The sequence below is a fragment of the Heptranchias perlo genome, chromosome 11 (assembly GCF_035084215.1).
Source record: "Heptranchias perlo isolate sHepPer1 chromosome 11, sHepPer1.hap1, whole genome shotgun sequence".
Lineage (NCBI taxonomy): Eukaryota > Metazoa > Chordata > Chondrichthyes > Hexanchiformes > Hexanchidae > Heptranchias > Heptranchias perlo.
The window spans coordinates 19,405,021-19,424,811 of NC_090335.1; the positions used below are offsets into that span (position 1 = coordinate 19,405,021).

Below are 19,791 nucleotides of genomic sequence, written 5' to 3' on the forward strand. Positions count from 1 at the left end.
AGTATTTTATGGATTATATTCAAATTGTTCTGAGCTTGGTTACCAGTCCAAACTCTCAGCCCTGTGCAGCCCAAGAAACAATTGTAAAAGAAGTGAAATAAAATTGATAATCATTCCTTAGACTTGCTCCATATTAAAATTCTCCTTTTAAAAAGGGGAGGAGGGGGAAAGCATTCTCAGAACATTGAATTTATAATGTGATTCCTCCTTTTTAAAAAAGATTCTTACTCCCTTCCTTAGGCCCCGTGTCACCCACTCATGTGGTCATGCAAGCAACAGGTTTTGAGGCTCAGATCTGCAAGCCAAGCACCAAACTTTGCACAAGAGCTGGTTAGATCGAATCTATCTCCAATTTTCTTTTTCACCTGAGATTGCCCCATTGAGATTAGGAACTCACCATGTTGAGAACTGGAGAGAAGATCCCATCTCCTACTATTTAGTGACACATAGAGAGACCAGAGAAGTTGGGATTGTTCTCCTTGAGCATGGAAGGTTAAAGGAAGAATCAATATAGAGGCATTCAAAATTATGAGGGGTTTTGATAGAGTAAATAAGGAGAAATCGTTTCCGCTGGCAGGAGAGTCAGTAACCAGAGGCCACAAATTTAAAATAATTAGCAAAAGAACCAGAGGGGAGATGAGGAGAATTTGTTTTACGCATCAAGTTGTTATGATCTGGAATGCACGGCCTGAAAGGGCGGAGGAGGCCGATTCAATAGTAACTTTCAAAAGGGAATTGGATATATACTTGAAAAGGAAAAATGTGACGGGATATGGAGGGGGGGGGGGGGGGGGGGGAGAGGGGAAGTGGGACTAATCGGGTGGCATTGTCAGAGCCGGCACAGGCGCGAAAGGGCAAATCGCCGCTTCCTGTGATGTAAGATTCTATGCTGTGCCCCTAGGCACACTGCAATGCCTTTAAAAACAACCCTGTATATAACGTTTTAAAGTACTGGAACCTGGAAGACTGTTGCATGGCATGTTGTTTTAGGGGTTAGTTCAAAGTCTACCATTATCTGTCCTATGCAGTAATATATTGTTATAACATACCGTGTACACTTTTAATATAATATACTCATACAATACTTTTGCACAAAAACTATCTTCCATGTAAGGAACAAGCTGCTGAGTCTTTCAAGTGGGTTTTTCTCTATACTGAGAACTAAATGAGAGGCAGTGTGCATGCAAGTTTCATCCTGAACTATGGAGTTCTCATTACTTTGTGAAATAATTGCAATTATTTTCTCTGATTGGCACTGTTTAAGACAGCAGCCACTTCAATTGGAACCCGGTGCTATATATATGCAAGCTGTTAAGTTTACTCATTGTTTGTTGTACTTGGCTGATACATCTCCACACTGCTTCATGCAACAAAGAATGCAACTGACCTTCATTTTAAGAATAAGGCAGTAAAAGATACAGTTTAAATTTGGGCTTTTTCAAAATTAAGATTTTAACAGTAGTACTAACCAACTCAGTTGTAAATATTGCTTTAATTGGTACAGCAGTGACTGACTCTGGTAGATTACAGTTATGTTAATGCCATCAAATTACTACTTTAAATACAATTACAATGAATGTTGCGTCATGCTGAAAATAATCAATAGTAAATTGTAAAGCAAAGAAAAAAAATAGGAAAGCAAGCTCCAATCTCACATCCTTAACTTTAAAAACATATATGCAGAATCTGTCTAAAACATGCACTAAAATTCAATTAAAAGATTTATGAAGAATCTCTCACTGGTGATAAAGTGGAGCAATCACTGGCATTGTAGGAGTTCCTTGAACTCACGATCACCAGTAAGATATTCTATTCACTCTAAGAGGCTGCAGCTTCTCCTATAGACTCGATGCTTTAAGTATATACCAGAACACTGCATACTGTACTCACTGTTAACAGTCATTTTTCATGCAAATTTTGATTCTCGTGTATAAAATATTTCCACGGTCAGTAAATCTGCCAATTGCGCACACAAAGAATAAATCAGTAAATTCCAAATTACTATATTGATATAAGTGAGGGTAACAAGAGGTAAACTTGCGCTACTTGCTTTGCAGCAGAGGCTGTTTGTCACAAGCCATTCTTCACTGCGGAACCAATCGGCTGCTTATTTTACAGATATGTAACTCCTTTGAAACAAAGCTTCCCAGCTCGAATTTTCGTTACTGTTTGCAATTACGCTTAATATATCCCATTTGGAGAGAAGGTCAAATGTACATGCTACATACTGTGTAATGGGTCCCTCTTTCGGATCAATACGTCGATGTGTACTACAATGCAGTGTGCAGTGTCACCATAATGCAGCTATTTATAGGCGATTAGAAACAGCAGCTGAATGGGACAGTGACTTCTTACCAATGTCATCGGCCTTTTCCAAGGTCTCTCTCTCCGACGTGCTGAGAAACAGAACAGAAACTCCTAATTCAGACTTTGGATCACTGTCAGACCTGCCCAAGAAAACAACAGTATTCACATCAGCACTTGTCTATACATTAAGAAAGCATATCTTTTACCACAGTGGGTAAGAAAGGAGTCCTGCAAATATTGTAAAAACTCCATTCCCTGTACCTTTTCCTGCCTGTTTATTTGAGGGTAGTTAAAATCTCCCATGATTATTATTCTATGTCCTTTACTTATTTCATATATTTGCTTACATATTTCTAACAAATAGTGCTTGAATTTAAACAGCAAAGCCTTTCTCAAACTGCTTTCAATGATGAAACATAGGAGGCAGTAATACAGGTTTTGAATTACACAGGCATGTTGTTTGGTTACTATTAACAGTGTGAGTCTGAGGAATATAATTCAATTAGTACACCCATCAAACAAAACCGCCAGTCAGTGAAACGCTCTAAATCTCAGCCCAGCTGTACTAATTTTGCCGGAATCGCCCATATCTGCTAAGCATGTGCTTGCCTGCTGGTCACACGCTGGCCGTTCTTCCGAAAGTCACCAGCCTGTGTACAGAAACCGTAAAAAGCAAAAAGCACATGCGTGATCAAATTCATAAGAATATACTCAGGCGTTCCTTTAGCTCAGTGCTGTCCAACAGAAATCACTGACTAGCCAGAAGTGTAGCTACAGCGACAGCATTTTAGCCACATGCACTAATTTTAGTCGAAAATGCCTTACACACACTCACACAATACAGGTAAATGTACTTCATGTGTGTATACTTACTGAACACACATCTACCACCAGTGACCAAGAATGTATAGCGCTCACAACGGTCCAAAATAAAACAGGAGAACTGGAGGCAATAATCCATAGCAAGAAACCAGATGCAGTAGGAATAACAAACATGGCTACATAAAAAACAGGCCTGGTAACTAAATATTGCAGGTTATAACATAATCAGAAAGGATAGGGAAGAAGTGGGGGGGGGGTGGGGAAGAGGAGGGGAGTAGCTGTACTAATTAGAGATAACATAATGGCAGTAGTAAAAAGGGACATAACTAACAGAAGGATAGAAACAGAATCCATATGGACTGAATTAAAAGATACGGGACCAATCATGCTAATAGCCGTATACTACAGACCCCCTAATAGTGGAAAGGAGGTGGAGGAAGAAATATGTAAGCAAATATATGAAATAAGTAAAGGACATAGAATAATAATCATGGGAGATTTTAACTACCCTCAAATAAACAGGCAGGAAAAGGTAGATAAAGGAGTACAGGGAATGGAGTTTTTACAATATTTGCAGGACTCCTTTCTTACCCATTGTGTAAAAAGCCCAAAAAGAGAGGAATCTTTGCTGGATCAAGTAATGGGAAATGATAAGAGAAGTAAGCGTAGGGGAACACTGAGGCAATAGCAATCACAACATAATGAGGTTTAAGATAAAGATTGAGAAGGACATAAGTAAGACAAAGGCCAAAGTAATAAATTGGAAAAAAGCTGATTTTAAGGGGATGAGAATGGAACGTGGGAAAATAAACTGGAAAAATTTACTGACAAAGAAATAGCACAGCAGTGGGAAGCATTTAAAACGGTGATCAAGAGAGTCCAGGAGAAATATATCCCACTAAAAAGCAAGAACAAACCTGCCTGTAATGATACACCATGGATGAATAAAGAAATAAGAGCAAAATTGAAACTAAAGAAAATGGTATACACTAAGTGCATAGACAACAAAGGAGAGGATAACAAAAGGGAATACGAAAAGGTTAGGAAAGAAGTAAAAAAAACTTCTTTATCAAAGAAAAACTACGAAATTAAATTATCAAGTAAAAAAAAAGTAAAGTATTCCACAGACACAGAAATAATAAGAGAAAAATCAGGATAAGAATAGGGACACTAAGAGATACACATGATAAACTCACAGGTGATGACAGCAAAATGGCAGAAATATTATAGAATTACTTTGCCTCGTATTTACGAGGGAGACTAACATGGTGGGCATGATATTAGAAGAAGAGATCAAAAAAGAAAGATAGAAAGGGAGGAGATAATTGATAAACTAATCAAACTTAGAGAGGATAAAACCCCCGGTCATATAAAAATTCATTTGAAAAGGGAATAGTGCCAGAGGACTAGCAGATAGCTAATGTAATTCCTATATTTAAAAAGGGAGCTAGAACCAGTCCAGGGAACTATAGACCAATTAGCTTAATGTCGGTGGTAGGAAGGATAATGGAATCCTTACTCAAAGATGTAACAGAAAACCATCTAGAGACCGAAAATATAATAAATAGTCAGTACTGATTTCAAAAGGGAAGGTCATGCTTGACCAACCATATTGAATTCTTTGAAGTAGTAACAGAAAGGGTAGACAAGGGTAATGCAAGAGATAAAATATATTTGGATTTTCAAAAGGCCTTCGATAAGGTACCGCATTGTAGGCTCGTGACCAAGGTTAGAGCACGTGGAGCCAGGGGACAAGTAGCACAATGGATAGCGAGCTGGCTACAAAACAGAAAACAGAGTAGGGGTTAAAGGTAGTTACTCAGACTGGCAAAAGGTGGAAAGTGGTGTTCCAAAGGATCGGTGCCGAGTCCACTGTTGTTTACTATTTACATAAATGATTTGGACTCAGGAATCGGAAGTATAATTTCAAAATTTGCGGACGACACCAAATTTGGTGGGGGGGGGGGGGGTCTAGTTAATACCGAGGAGGACTGCGACAAAATACAGGAAGACATCAATAAACTTGCAGAATGTAAGTGGTAAATGAATTTCCATATAGATAGGTGTGTGATGGTACATTTTAATAGGAAGAAGAAGGAGGCCACATTCTTGGAAAATAAGAGTCTAAAGGGGTAGAGGAGCAGAGGGATCTGGGGGTATAGATACACAAATCACTAAAAGTAGCAACACAAGTTAATAAGGCAATAAAAAAAAAGCAAACCAAGCACTGGGGTTCATCTCTAGAGGGATAGAATTGAATAGCAGGGAAGTTATGTTAAACTTGTATAGAACCTTGGTTAGACCACACTGGAGTACTGTGAACAGTTCTGGTCTCCATATTATAAAAAGGATATAGAGGCACTGGAGAAGGTGGAATAAGGATTTACTAGGGTGTTATCAGAACTGAGGAGTTATGTGGGGTTCAAAACCCCTTTAACAAAAGACATTTGAAGGAAAGGGTTAATGGTGCCACTTTTAAACAAAGACATTTGAAAACCTGCAAACGTTGTCTTGTAGTAAACTGTGTTCTCGCAAATCCTGCTTTCTCTAAATGACGCTAATGGCATTGGAGAAGTATGAGTTTCGGAATCGAAAACATTGTACTGCGGATAGATATCTAGATTATTAAATAAAATGCTCAGGAAAGCAATGGTAGCTGTGAAGAGGCATGAGGGCTCTTATATCTCTCTGGTACTCTGTTCAAAGAACTGGGATTTGTAAAACATCAAATAGCGTTGCATCCATATATGGTCAAATGGTATAAGGAATGGATTTGAAGCGGCTGAAGCAATCAAAATTGGAGATGTCAGGACCAGTAAGAATGTCTGTGTATAGAAGTGAAAGGGACAATCTCTGCAGGAAAGGCCATAAGCGGAGTTAGCAAAGGGGCCTTTTACATCCCATGGTTTGAGCACATGATCTTTTCTACATCAAGGGGTTACACATTCCAGTCACATGATCAAAGCCTAAACTGTCAATCATGAAGTATGTTTTCATAATTGAGGCATAGCGACAGAGAGCGATTGGACAAAAAGAATGGTACTCCCCCAATCCTACGTCCTGTTGGTAAAAGCAATATAAAAAGACGACTGAGAGAAGAACAGTCTCTTCACCACATGGCAGTCGAAAGGAAGGCACACTGCAGTCGAACATCGCGCAAGAAGAGGTCCTCGTGGACCAAAGAGCTGATCACCTTCAGGCCTCGATAAACAAAATCCTTGATTAAAGGTCGTATAATTTTACATGATTTGCCTGATGTGTGTATGAATTGTTAAGTCATTATATAATAACGTTGCAAATTATTAAGTGTATATCTGGATTTTATAGAGCAAAGTCAAATGTATGGTTTGATTTTGCTTCATAAATGCTCGAATGAATGATATCGTTAAATAATTACTTTTGATTAACAAAACTACCGTGAGTGAGGGTGAATTTCTTTGCTTCATTGTTCGTCCAGTTCCAAGAATCACAGGAAATAAGGATTACCCTATAGTTATACCTGTCAAGAAAGATTGAACAGGCTGGGGCTCTTTTCTCAAGAAAAGAGAAGACTGAGGGGTGGTCTGATAGAGGTCTTTAAGACTATGAAAGGGTTTGATAGGGTAGATGAAGAGAAGATGTTTCCACTTGCAGGGGGAGATCAGAACCAGGGGCCATAAATATAACAGTCACTAATAAATCCAATAGGGAATTCAGGAGAAACTTCTTTACCCAGAGAGTGGTTGGAATGTGGAACTCGCTACCACAAGGAGTAGTTGAGGGGACTAGCATAGATGCATTTAAGGGGAAGCTAGATAAACACGAGAGAGAAAGGAATAGAAGGATAGGTTATTGGAGTTAGATGAAGAAGGGTGTGTGGAGTCTCGTGTGGAGCATAAGCTTCGGCATGGACCTGTTGGGCCAAATGGCCTGTTTCTGTGCTGTACATTCTATGTAACAATCAAAAAACACTCGCGCACTCTGCTTTTCGTCTTACCATTTGATCAACAAATGCACAAAAAGGTTAAAGTTCACATGCATACACCGTGCGAATATGAGTATTGAGATCACATCCCAACAATGGAGTCTATTACTCATTTTTTTTAATTTACTAATCAGAAATGCTGCTTTCCACATCTGGATTCCTGATTAGCCAGATGTGGCTGTTGGCTAATGCATTGGACAACACTGAATTAACTGTTCACATTTTGAGTGTAAAGCTATGAATCAAACTTAAATAAAAAGTAGAAAACTTCCTATAATTAGATTTCAGGACAACATTCGGTTAATGTAAACATAATTTAAGTACACTGTTAAATATAAATTATTTGCAATAACATGCTAGCTTTATTGCAATAAGCAAAGTCAATAACAACATATTCTAAGTTTCCAAATCATGGGTAAAATATAAGTAACTGTAAGGAGAACAATATAGAAGATTTATCCCTTAACATGAAGGCTGGTGTGCTGCACGCTGGTACAGCTGGAGATGCTCAGAGGTTGCAGTCGGGCTTTTCTGCATCCAATTTTTGCTACAGTCGTCTACTCTTAACTCAAAAATTGCTGAATTTGAATTGAAATGGTGCTGTTATATTAAAATTTCAAGCAAAAAAAAACTTTGAATTAATAAGAGTAGATGATGTGCATAACCTGTAACTGCTTGAATCAGATACTAGGTGCAAGTGGAAATATGATCTATTCCCCAGTGAGCATATCCTTCACTTTCATGGGCACATCAGTCACCCACATCCGACAGTCCGAAATACAAAAAGCACAGTCCTCTTGCCCTGTAAAACTCCACTAAATGACTATTTAAAGATTAATATTGAGCTCAAATACCCTGCAAATAATTATACCATCTTAGCTAGACTAAGCTCATCTATGCTACCTGCTGTCATGGTTTGTGATGTTCTCTGGACTCCACGAGTGTGTTGCAGCCTTGCAACACTCCCAGTCATCCATTTTTCTCTATATAGCCTCAGCCACTTTCACAGTCAGTACGACTTATTGATTAACTGTAGGTAAAACGGAATGATGCACTAGTTACTTGCATAACTTCTCATCGATAAAAGCCTAGAAATTTTTTAAAATCATGTAATTTTTGAAAAGTTGTGGTATCTTGTTTAGACACTGCAAAAGTCAGCAACAGTGAATGATATATTGCATTTTTCCCACAGTATTTAAAGCCTTTGGCATATTTTGGTGCAGACACACTAACCCAGCTAGAGGCACTAAGCTTGGTTTTTAATGCAGGCAATATATTACATGGGTCAGTGCCAACAGCCATACTGTGTAACCACACACTACATGAGGTACAATTTCTGCACTGTGATATATTTCAATTGCTGCCTCAGCCCCTTGTATGTTATTTACTCTCTCTGTTGGGTTTTGCCTCCTTTGTTCGCTTTCTAAATGGCTGCTGAGCGACCAAAGGGTGGGTTACTGGTGTGGCCATCTAGCTTAAAGAGCGCAGTTTTTCTTTTGAATTCTTGTCCTGGAAAGAACAGCCTGGTATGTTACTTTTTGGGGATTTATTAGCCAGTATAGACACCTTAGTCCCCTGAAAAAGAAATGCAAAAACCTAGATAAGGCTGGAGAAGTAAAATGCTTTGCAAGATCTGTTGAACCTAACTCATTGTTGCAGAGGGGTTGGCGATATTGTACTGAACTCTGTCATCGAGGTGTCCTTTAGATGGTGCAGGTGTGGGAGACCACAGGTAGCATCGCCTATCTGCAAAATCATGACGACTTCATGGCTTGCTCAGAACCTATCAAGCTAGATTATACTCCTACTGTATGTAAAGGTTGCAGAATATCATTTACCAAACTTTTGGCCGAGGAATGGTACATAACACAAGCAGAATTGAAAATGGAAATAAATAATCTAAAAATTGGGGATAATAATAAATTAGTCCACGAGACTGTATCCCATTGATAAGATTACTGCTTTGTAATTGCAGTCAAATGCATTTTTTTTTGTATAGGTTTATGTTGATAAAAAGCACTAGTTTAATTGAAGGGCATGTGATAAAGGGACAAGAAACCCATGTACTTATCAATTTCTGGATAGGCCATAACGGAGCAAAAAAAATCTGAATACATATTTCAGTCATAGAACTATGAAGACTCAGAGATTTCTTCTCTCTTTTTGCTCCCAAGCCTAAATTAAGTAGATTAAAAAGAACTGAGAAACTACTAGTTGATCTCCCGTGTCATTGCACACGGGGAGTCAAAACCAAATTTGGTCTTCAGGCGAACAGTAATTAGAAGGCAGGAGATAATTAGTCCAGCATGCACAAACTTTATCTTTATACATTGATTTAATATTATTTATAGTTAAGTAGCAAAGTTACTGTAATTTGGGAAGTAGAGTTGGTTGCAGCATAGGAGTTTCTCTGCAGCACTGGATAAGGAACTGGGAAATCTAAGACTTACGTGCTGCTGCACCACCACTGATAAGAGGGTATAAATACAGCGTGACAAGTTTACATAAGCAGTTTGCATCAAATATGTGGAAATAGGAATTTATAATGGAGAAAAAGTTGACACACAAGGGTGAAAAACACAATAGGAGGTATGGTTTTGTAGACAGGAAGCGTGCACAGAAACAAGTTTTTTTAATAGATTGTAGATATCGCTTGGAAGAAACTTTAGAGTCAACGTTTATTTTGAAGTACTTTGTAATATAAACCATTAGGACCTTTTAAGTCATAGGAAATTGAGATAGTTCTTTGTTGCAACAAACAAAAAATCAGAGACAAAGTGCAAACTATCGACAGGTGACAAAATGTACCTGGCATGAGCTGCGGGTGCTGCTGGTCTCTCTGGCCTTTTAGGAGGCAATGTATTTGGTCTGTTCAAAGAATTGGTCTTGGGAGGCAAAGGTTTCTTCGGTGGTATTGCAGGTACTGAGGGTTTAGAATGTTCTATAGGTTTCTGATCTCTTTCCAACTTTTCTTCTAAAAATAAGCAAACAAACATTAGGGCCCTTTCTTCTGCAAAACAATTCTGAACAGTTTCCTCTTATAAAGCAATCAAAATCGGTCAATGACTTTTTAAAAAAACTATGCAGAAATAATTATGATCATATTTGTAATCATATCTTGTTCAAGACAGTTTCCCAAATAAACCTACAGCTGTCGAGAGTGGCATTCACTTACAATGACTGTCAGACTGTTGGCACCAATAGTGCCTACCTTCCAGTGCCTAAGTCTAGAGACCGAGAAAAATGCGTCTGATCCATTAAAAACATCTCAAATTCTCAGCTGTTTTATTTTCAAACATAAAGCTTGTATTTTGTGCTCTAAATAGTCCATTCAAAAATGCTGTTTGACTAAAAAGACTGTGAAGTTATAAAACGCCAGTAACTTACACAAGATGGGCACGGGCTGAATTTTGCATGAAAATGGTACTAATGTTGGTCCCAGCGCTAGTGCAATGTGATTGCTTTTGAGTTCCCAATGTGGAACACAAAACTGTTTCATCCCCACTCACTGCCAGCAGACTGCTCAAATGCTGAAGCATTTACTCTGCTCTGGTGGCTATGTTACTTATTTTTTTAATGAAAATAAACAGCTTCCCAAATCATAGAATGGGTTACAGTACAGAAGGATGCCATTCGGCCCATCGAGCCCGTGCCAGCTCCTTGTAAGAGCCATTCCCTCGCTCTTTCCCTATAGCCCTGCAAATTTTTTCCCTTCAAGTATTTATCCAATTCCTTTTTAAAATCCATGATGGAATCAGATTCAATCACCCTTTCAGGCAGCGAATTCCAGATCATAACTACTCACTGCGTAAAAAAGATTTTCCACGTGTTGCCTTTGGTTCTTTTGCCAATCACCTAAACCCTTCATGGTTTTGAACACTTCAACAAATCTCCTCTCAACCTTCTCTGCTCTAAGGAGAACCACCCCAGCTTCTCCAGTCTGTCCACATAACTGAAGTCCCTCATCCCTGGAACCATTCTAGTAAATCTTTCCTGAACCTTCTCTAAGGCCTTCACATCCTTACCAAAGTGCGGTGCCCAGAATTGGACACAATACTCCAGCTGTGGCTGAATCAGTGTTTTATAAAGGTTCAACATAACTGCCTTGCTTTTGTACTCTATGCCTCTATTCATAAAGCCAGGATCCCACATGCTTTTTTAACCTGTCCTTCCACCTTCAAAGATTTGTGCACATATACCCCCAGATCGCTGTTCCTGCACCCCCTTTAGAATTGTACTATTTAGTTTATATTGCCTCTTCTCGTTCTTCCTGCCAAAATGTATCACTTCGCAATTTTCTGCATTAAATTTCATCTGCCACATGTCCGCCCAGTCCACCAGCCTGTATGTCCTCTTGAAGTCTATTACTGTCCTCCTTATTGTTTACTACTCTTCCAAGTTTTGTGTCATCTGCAAGTTTTGAAATTGTGCCCTGTACACCCAAGTCCAAGTCATTAATATATATCAAAAAAAGCAGTGGTCCTTGTACCGACCCTGACTGCTTTGTAATCTTAAAATTAGAGCTAGGCCACTTAGGAGGGAAATCAGGAAGCACTTTTTCACACAAACGGCAGTGGAGATCTGTAACTTACTCCCCCAAAAGGCTGTGCAGGCTGGGTCAATTGAAATTTTCAAGACTGAGCTTACTAGATTTGTGTTAGATAAGGTATTAAGGGATTATGGAATCAGGGCGGGTAAATGGAGTTGAGATACAGATCAGCTATGATCTAAATGAATGGCGGAGCAGGCTCAAGGGGCGAATGACCTACTCCAGTTCCTATGTTTGAGGCTTCACAATGGCACAGCAAATTACGAGCTTTGCTCCAGTTACAAAGATTAAATGGTTGTTAACACACCATAGTAAGTTTTGGCCTTTTTCAGCTGGATGTAAATTGAACACTGAATATTTATGCTGGTGTGATAATAAAATGATTTTTACAATGAACTAGTCTGAGACAGCACAGAAAAAGCCTATTTGGCCCTTCAAGTCTGTGCCTGTGTTTGTTCCACCTGAACAATCCAGTCTAATCTCACTTGTCTACTTTCCCACCATATCCTTCAATATTCCTCTTTTTCAAGCAACTATCTAACTTCCTTGTAAAACAATTTATGGACTCTGCTTCTACAACGGTGGCAGGGAAATATTTTGGACAATGTCACTACATTTTTACGCTAAACAAAAACATAATCCTTCAAATCTGCTAATGATTCACTGGGTAAAGTAGTAGTTCACATGGTTTGTTTCTTTATTTATTCTTGGGATGTGGGCATCGCTGGCAACATTTATTGCCCTGAGAAGACAGTGGTGGGCAAAACTGTGGCAGATAAAGTTCAAAGTGGGGAAGTGTGAGGTCATCCACTTTGGACCTAAGAAAGATAGATCGAAGTATTTTCTAAATGGTGAGAAGCTAGGATCTGTGGAGGAGCAGAGAGATTTAGGAATCCATGCACAGAAATCACTAAAACCTAGTGAACAGGAACAAAAAATAATTTAAAAGGCTAAAGGGGGCTGGAATTCAAAGGGGTGGAAGTTATGCTACAATTGTACAAAGCTCTGGTTAGACCGCATCTGGAATACTGCGTTCAGTTCTGGGCACTACACCTCAGGAAGGAGGGGGTGCTGAGCAGATTCACCAGAATGATACCGGGCTAAAAGGGTTACATTATGAGGACAGGTTGCATAGGCTAGGCTTGTATTCCCTTGATTGTAGAAGATTAAGAAGTGATCTAATTAAGGTGGTTAAGATAATTAAACAATTTGATAGGGGAGATAGAGAGAAACTATTTCCTCTGGTGGGGAAGTCCAGAACAAGGGGGCATAACCTTAAGATTAGAGTTTGGCCATTCGGGGGTGATGTCAGGAGGCACTTCACACAAAGGATAGTGGAAATCTGGATCTCTCACCTCTAGGTCAAATGAAAATTTCCTATGTTCCTAACATTAATACTTGTGCATTCTGTACTTCAGTCTCATGCAAGTGCTTCCATTTGTAATTATATAAAAAAATGTAAACTTCATTTATACAATCGATACCATGTGGAAACAAGAAAGCAGATTTTCCTCTGTTCTGCACCTGGGAGATCAGCATGGTCCAGACACAAGGCACTTGGATAAGGAAAGGAGACCCGTTATATCAATTCTCCGTCCTCAACGCAACCCACCAGGATTTCCTGGAGCTTCCCGCAGGACGCAACTGGATCTGCAGCTGCAGTATGTGCAGGCCCAGTGCAGTTACTTTAATAAGGGAAGTAGGGGCTCCTAGCCCCCCATCTCAATTTATTTTCCCCAAGTAATGTTCACTGGGCACCCAGGGAAGCCTCATACTTTTGCTTGCCCCTGACCCTCATTGACTAGAGGGATAGCAGGGCCCTGGGGCAAGCAGTTATGCTTCCTTTAATTTAAATTAAATTTAAATCCATTTAGGATTTTTGGATGCAATCAGGGCACTTTGGCTGCTGATCTCAATCATTGTGATGCACGTTCTATGGATGTGTGTGTCAGAGCACTGCTGCTGGCTGTCATTTATACCACCATCTGCAGCCAGAAGACCCTGATCACAGTGGCCCGACGTGCAGATCAAACCTGCTCGAATTCTGCAGCCACAAGGCTCAAATGATGGGCCTGTTCGTGGACTTCTCCTGGGCCATGCAAGTGGCCCGGAACACGAAAAATATGTGCAGTTACCTTTCCACAGGTGCAATGCATCTCAGGTGTGTTGTACCTGTCGGTCATCCACTTAGTGTCTAGAGAGGTAAACTGCCTCCAAGGTGTGAACAGACAGCAAATTTCATACCTTTGTCCTCTATCCTAGTTGGCAGGGAGTCTGGTCTTTCTGGGGGTATCCTTTTTGCTTCATTCTTTTTGTCCACTAGCGAACCATCAAATTTGGGTCCTAACAAACCAAAACGTGACCGATGTTTAATTACAGCAGCCAACGTAGAAAAAAAAAACACGCATGCACACATACAGAACAGTGCTTGGCAATGTGGTAACCTTGCAGAAACATAGTCAGGTTGCCGACCAGATGTCACAACAAACAACAGCCCCTCTTCAGTTTTCCACCAAGCTTGTAGGTAAAGCACATCATCAGCGAAGTGCCGTGTTTTGGGAAGGGTGCTGCTGGAATTTTCTGCCTTGCCTCATTACAAGTGCCCTTCCCATATGAACCTGGATCAGTTCACCAATGGGCCGAACAGCCTTTTGGCATTCGTTTCAATTGAGAAAAAAGATACACATATTTTTCTTTACTAAATGATTGGAGGCTTCATCCAAATAAGAGACCCATTACACCACGTTATCGAGGCCGTTTCTTTCCGCACTGCTGTGCAGAATCCACAAAACCAGATAGGTCCTATGAATTCCATCAATCGCAAAGCCAAGTGAGTTTCAAACAGGATCTGAGCAGGAAGTGCCACTGCAGGTGAGTGAGTGAAACAAGGTTCTGACCATGCAAAGTTTATTAGAGTTTACCCTCCTAACTTGCGTCACTTAGTTCGCTGGCTATTTTGCTGCGGCTCTTTTCAGGACTTGGGACCAGGATGCTCGTGAGGAGAGTTTCCCTATGAGCCAACTGTGCCTCCCTGTTCTCTATGCAAGAGCAGTCAGTCCTGTGCCATCAGGCAGTTAATCATTTCGGACAATTGTAATGATGAATCTACATAGCTCTGGGTGACATTAACTGTTACTTCAGATACTTTTTATGCATTTTAACTCTTCCAAACTGAGTGTTTCCTAATTGGCTTTCACTGTTGCGTGAATTCAGCATCTAAAAAAAAAACTGCTTTCTGACTCTCAATGAAAGCACCATGTGAGGAAAAAAACCTGTGAAAGTGGTCTTCTCCAAATGGACAAAAACCATGAAATTTGAACCAAAATTCGCAAAATTAGCATGATTACAAAAGTACGTAGTTTGATATCCACTTATCCACACCCAGTAGCTGTGTAGTGGTTATGTTCCTGGACTAGTAATCCAGGAACCTGGACTAATAATCCAGAGAATACGAGTTCATATCCCACCGTGGCAATTTGAGAATTTGAATTGGTTAAAAAAAAATCTAGAAATAAAAAGCTCAGTTTAAAAAAAATCAGTAAAAGTTACCATGAAGCTGTCAGACTGTCCAAAAACCCAACAGGTTCACTGATGTCCTTTAGGCCTTACTCGGTCTGGGCTATATGTGACTCCAGTGGTTGATTTTTAACTGCCCTCTGAAGTGGCCTAGCAAGCAGGCCCACTAGCACCTTTTCAGGGCAACTAGGGATGGACAATAAATGCCAGCATTGCCAACAACCACCCATATCCAAAGTCTGAAGATAAACCTTTTTTGTAAAGTTTATCCTCACAGCTTTCAGTTTAATTTTCTTCTTCCCTATTTAATAATACCATCTTTCCATCCCTTATTTTTCTTCCATCCTTCCCTCATTTTCATTTTTTAAAATTTCCATTATACTGCTCAGTTTCTCATATTTACCATCCCTGAGGGTCCTATGATCAAGACTAAGTTTCATGTTGGACCCAATAGGAACTGTACTGAAATTGCAAACAATTCACAAAGGGTCCCCACAGCAAGAAAGGGGAAACTTTCATCCCATCAGTCCATGCCGGATTCAAATTCAGATCTCAGAGGAAAGATCACTGTTCTAACCCAGTGTCGTCCAATAGAAATCACTGACTAGCCACAGGTGTGGTTACAGTGACACCACTTTAACCACGTGCACTAATTTTAGTAGAAAACACCTTACACACACTCACACAATACAGATAAGTAAATACACACGTGTGAAATACATTTAACAAACATCTACCACCGTTCAGTGACCAAAGAAGTAAAGCACTCACAATGATCAAAAAACACTCGCACATTCTGCTTTTCGTCTTATCATTTTACCTACAAACGCATAAAAAGGTTAAAGTTCACATGCATACGTCGTGCAAATACGAGTATTGAGGTCAGATGCCCAACGAAGGTGTCTATTACTCATTTTTTATTTACTAATCAGAAATGCAATTAGCCACATCTGGATTCCCAATTACGTAGCGCCTATAGCACAGAAACAGGCCATTCCGCCCAACTGGTCTATGCCGTATTTATGCTCCACACGAGCTTCCTCCCATCCCTTTTCATCTAACCCTATCAGCATATCCTTCTATTCCTTTCTCCCTCATGTGCTTATCTAGCTTCTGCACTGATGCATCTACGCTATTCGCCTCAACTACTCCTTGTGGTAGCACGTTCCACATTCTTACCACTCTGAGTAAACATGTTTCTCCTGAATGCCCTATTGGATTTATTAGTGATTATCTTATATTTATGACCTCTAGTTTTGGATTCCTCCACAAGTGGAAACATTTTCTCAACACCTACCCCATCAAATGCTTTCATAATCTTAAAAGGCCTCTATCAGGTCACCCCTTAGCCTTCTCTTTTCTAAAGAAAAGAGCTCCAGCCTGTTCAGCCTTTCCTGATAATAATATCCTCTCACTTCTTGTACCATCCTTGTGAATCTTTTTTGCACCTTCTCCAATGCCTCTATATCCTTTTTATAATATGGAGACCAGAACTGTGCACAGTACTCCAAGTGTGGTCTAACCAAGGTTCTATACAAGTCTAACATAACTTCTCTGCTTTTCAATTCTTTCCCTCTAGAAATGAATCACAGTGCTTGTTTTTTTTATGGCCTTATTTAAGCTGCGTCGTCATTTTTAGTGATTTGTGTATCTGTACCCCTAGATCCCGTTGCTCCTCTAACACATTTAGATTCTTATTGTCCAAACATTATGTAGCCTCCTTATTCTTCCGACCAAAATGCACCATTTCACACTTATCTATATTGAAATTAATTTGCCAATTACATGCCCATTCTGCAAGTGTTAGTACCAGTAGTTTTCCATGAAGGTCTTTGTTAGAGATTTGTTTGCATGTGTTCAAGATTGTTGACTCAAAATGTCCTTGGTTGATCAAGTTATGAAATGCCAAGTCTCCAAGTACTTTCGATGTTTATAAACATGGTGGCTTAGGATGCGTTACTATCTTATTAGGGAATGTGAAGCATCAGCAGATAGTGTTTGGCCTACAGAGTAATTGATTGACCTGTGAACGACAAGGAGGTTTGGAATCAGCAGATTTTACAGCTCGAGTATGGGTATATAGGTAACAGCGTAACATGTAGTTCTTAGAATATTCTCAGAGCAGCTGGACAGTTCGATATATCTTATTGCAGGGTCATTTGGGTTTGATCACCCCGGGAGCCTTGTTCTTTTGCCATGTTGTACTTAGTATGCTATAATTGTACTATTGTATTTTTAACATCTTTACTACTTATCTTGTATTGTAACTCTTAATAAAACCTTATGCTTGGCACAAGGCTCACTTGCAGGCTTTTGATTAAAGACCGAACCGTACAGTAAGAACTTACAGCAAGTTTATTAATACCTTCTTGTATTTTGTCGCATTTTTCCTCAGTATTAACTAGACCCCCCAATTTGGTGTTGTCCGCAAAGTTTGAAATTGTACTTCCAATTCTCAAGTCCAAATCTTTAATGTAAATTGTGAACAACAGTGGTCCCAGCACCAATCCCTGTGGAACACCACTTCTTACCTTTTGCCAGTCTGAGTAGCTGCCCTTAATCCCTACACACTGTTTTCTGTTTTGTAGTCAGCTTGCTATACATTCTGCTACTTGTCCCCTGACTCCACATGTTCTGACCTGAGTCTACTATGCCTACAAGTAAACTGATACAAACCCAAAATGAAACGCCACTGCTCTTGCAGGCATTGTGGACTACTTATTGAAGGCTGTTTAAAGATCCAAATATATTACATCTACTGCATTACCCTTGTCTACTCTTTCCGTTACTTCTTCAAAGAATTCAATAAGGTTGGTCAAGCATGACCTTCCCTTTTGAAATCAGTGACCACCTCTTTTGAAATCCATGACATCTGGATTCCCGGAGGTAGAAATTAGACATATCTGGATTCCCAATTAGCCACGTGTGGCTAGTGGCTAATGTATTGGACAACACTGTTCTAAGCCATTAAAAACAAGATTCCCCTTTTTAAAAAAAACATTTCCACTTTTGATGAGATGTAGATGGAGTAACATGAACAATAACAGTAAAAACATTTTTAGTTTGCTTTTAAAAAATTCTCTTCAGAAAACTTGTTAAAATTTCTAATTTTACACATTGCTCGAATTCTACTTTGAAATACTTAGCATTAATGGTACAAAGAGAATAACAGAGTTATAGGCTTAAACAAGCTGAGGAAAGCAGTGTAACCCCCCAAAAATCTTGAAAAACAAGAAATTCAACAGATACATTATATAGAGAAAAAGACTTGCATTTATATAGCTTCTTTCACGACCTCAGGACGTCACAAAGCGCTTTAAAGCCAATGAAGTACTTCTGAAGTGTAGTCACTGTTGCAATGTAGGGAAATGCAGCAATCAATTAGCACACAGCAAGGTCCCACAAATAACAAGGAGATAATGACCAGATAATCTGATTTAGTAATGTTGGTTGAGGGATAAATATTGGCCAGGACACCGGGAAGAACTCTTCTTCGAATAGTGCCATGGAATCTTTTACATCCACCTGAGAGGGCAGACGGGACTTCAGTTTAACATCTCATCTGAAAAACTGCTCCTCTGATCAGTGCAGCACTCCCTCAGTACTGCACTGGAGTGTCAGTCTGGATTATATGCTCAATTCTCTGAAGTTGGACTTGAACCCACAACCATTTGACTCAGTGAGAGAGTGCTACCACTGAGCCAAGGTTGGCACCTCCTTAATAAGTAGCACCTACTTAATTGTGCATTGGAACAAGAGCTAATGCAATTGAATAATTTCTGCTGTCTCTCTTTGGGTCGTGATTGCAATCAGAAACTAGCATTATAAATTAACCGGGTGGGAAATTACTATTTCAAAATGTAATGTCACAATCGGAAATCTCACTAGACAACTCAATATTGCTTTAGTGCATTAGGCAGAACAGGAACACCTCTCAGGGCAAACAGCAGGTGGCATTTACTCAACAAATAACTGAAGCGAAATCAAGTGTCCTGCAATTAATATAAAAGGAAAAACTGCAAATGCTGGCAGGCAATCTGAAATAAAAACAGAAATTGCTGCAAATACGCTGCCAGAATCTGCAAAGAGAAAAGACGGGATGTGATGTTTTTGGTGCATACAATTCATCAGAACACATTGTCAGAACACACTGGAAGTAGGAGCGGCGTTTGCCTCGTGCAAAGGTTTGGTTTAGGGCCCCTACATTTTACTAGATTAGGATACTAAACACTTATCACTGGACCCGCTCGGGGCCCCTGCAATCGTATGGGTTGCGCAGTCCCTAAAGCCACCCCTGATCTGATGAAAGGTACATACCCAAAATGTCATAATCTGCCGCTTCACTTTACAAATGCTGTCTGACCTGTTGTGTTTTTGCAGTGCTCCCTCTTGTGCAATTGAGCAACGACGCTATTAAACGTTGTGAAGGTGGGAGGTGCGGTATTACACCTAGCCCTTCACAAAATACTGAGGTTTTTTTCCCAAAACACCTATTTTCTCATTACTGCCCTGGGTCTACACACAAACTATACACACAGCTTTTATAGAAATGAGTTTACCTGAGAGGAGGCTCACGAAAGGAGTGAGTATTAAAAACCCGTGTGAAGGCCGCTCAGTGTGCACATGGTCCACA

At 39.8% G+C, this 19,791-nt stretch overlaps 1 protein-coding gene across 5 annotated transcripts in view; it reads right to left on the reverse strand.

The window, feature by feature from the left end:
* The window catches only part of sh3kbp1 (SH3-domain kinase binding protein 1), a 253,846-nt gene that overhangs the window by 17,719 nt on the left and 216,336 nt on the right, over positions 1–19,791 (reverse strand). For 4 of the 5 annotated variants that reach the window (XM_067992652.1, XM_067992651.1, XM_067992655.1 and 1 more), the window contains 3 exons: positions 13,887–13,985; positions 9,902–10,067; positions 2,356–2,447 (listed from right to left, as the gene is read on the reverse strand). In XM_067992652.1, the coding sequence (XP_067848753.1) occupies positions 2,356–2,447; positions 9,902–10,067; positions 13,887–13,985 (357 nt within the window). The remainder of the gene's footprint in view (positions 1–2,355; positions 2,448–9,901; positions 10,068–13,886; positions 13,986–19,791) is intronic. The other variant, XM_067992653.1, reaches the window with a different exon arrangement.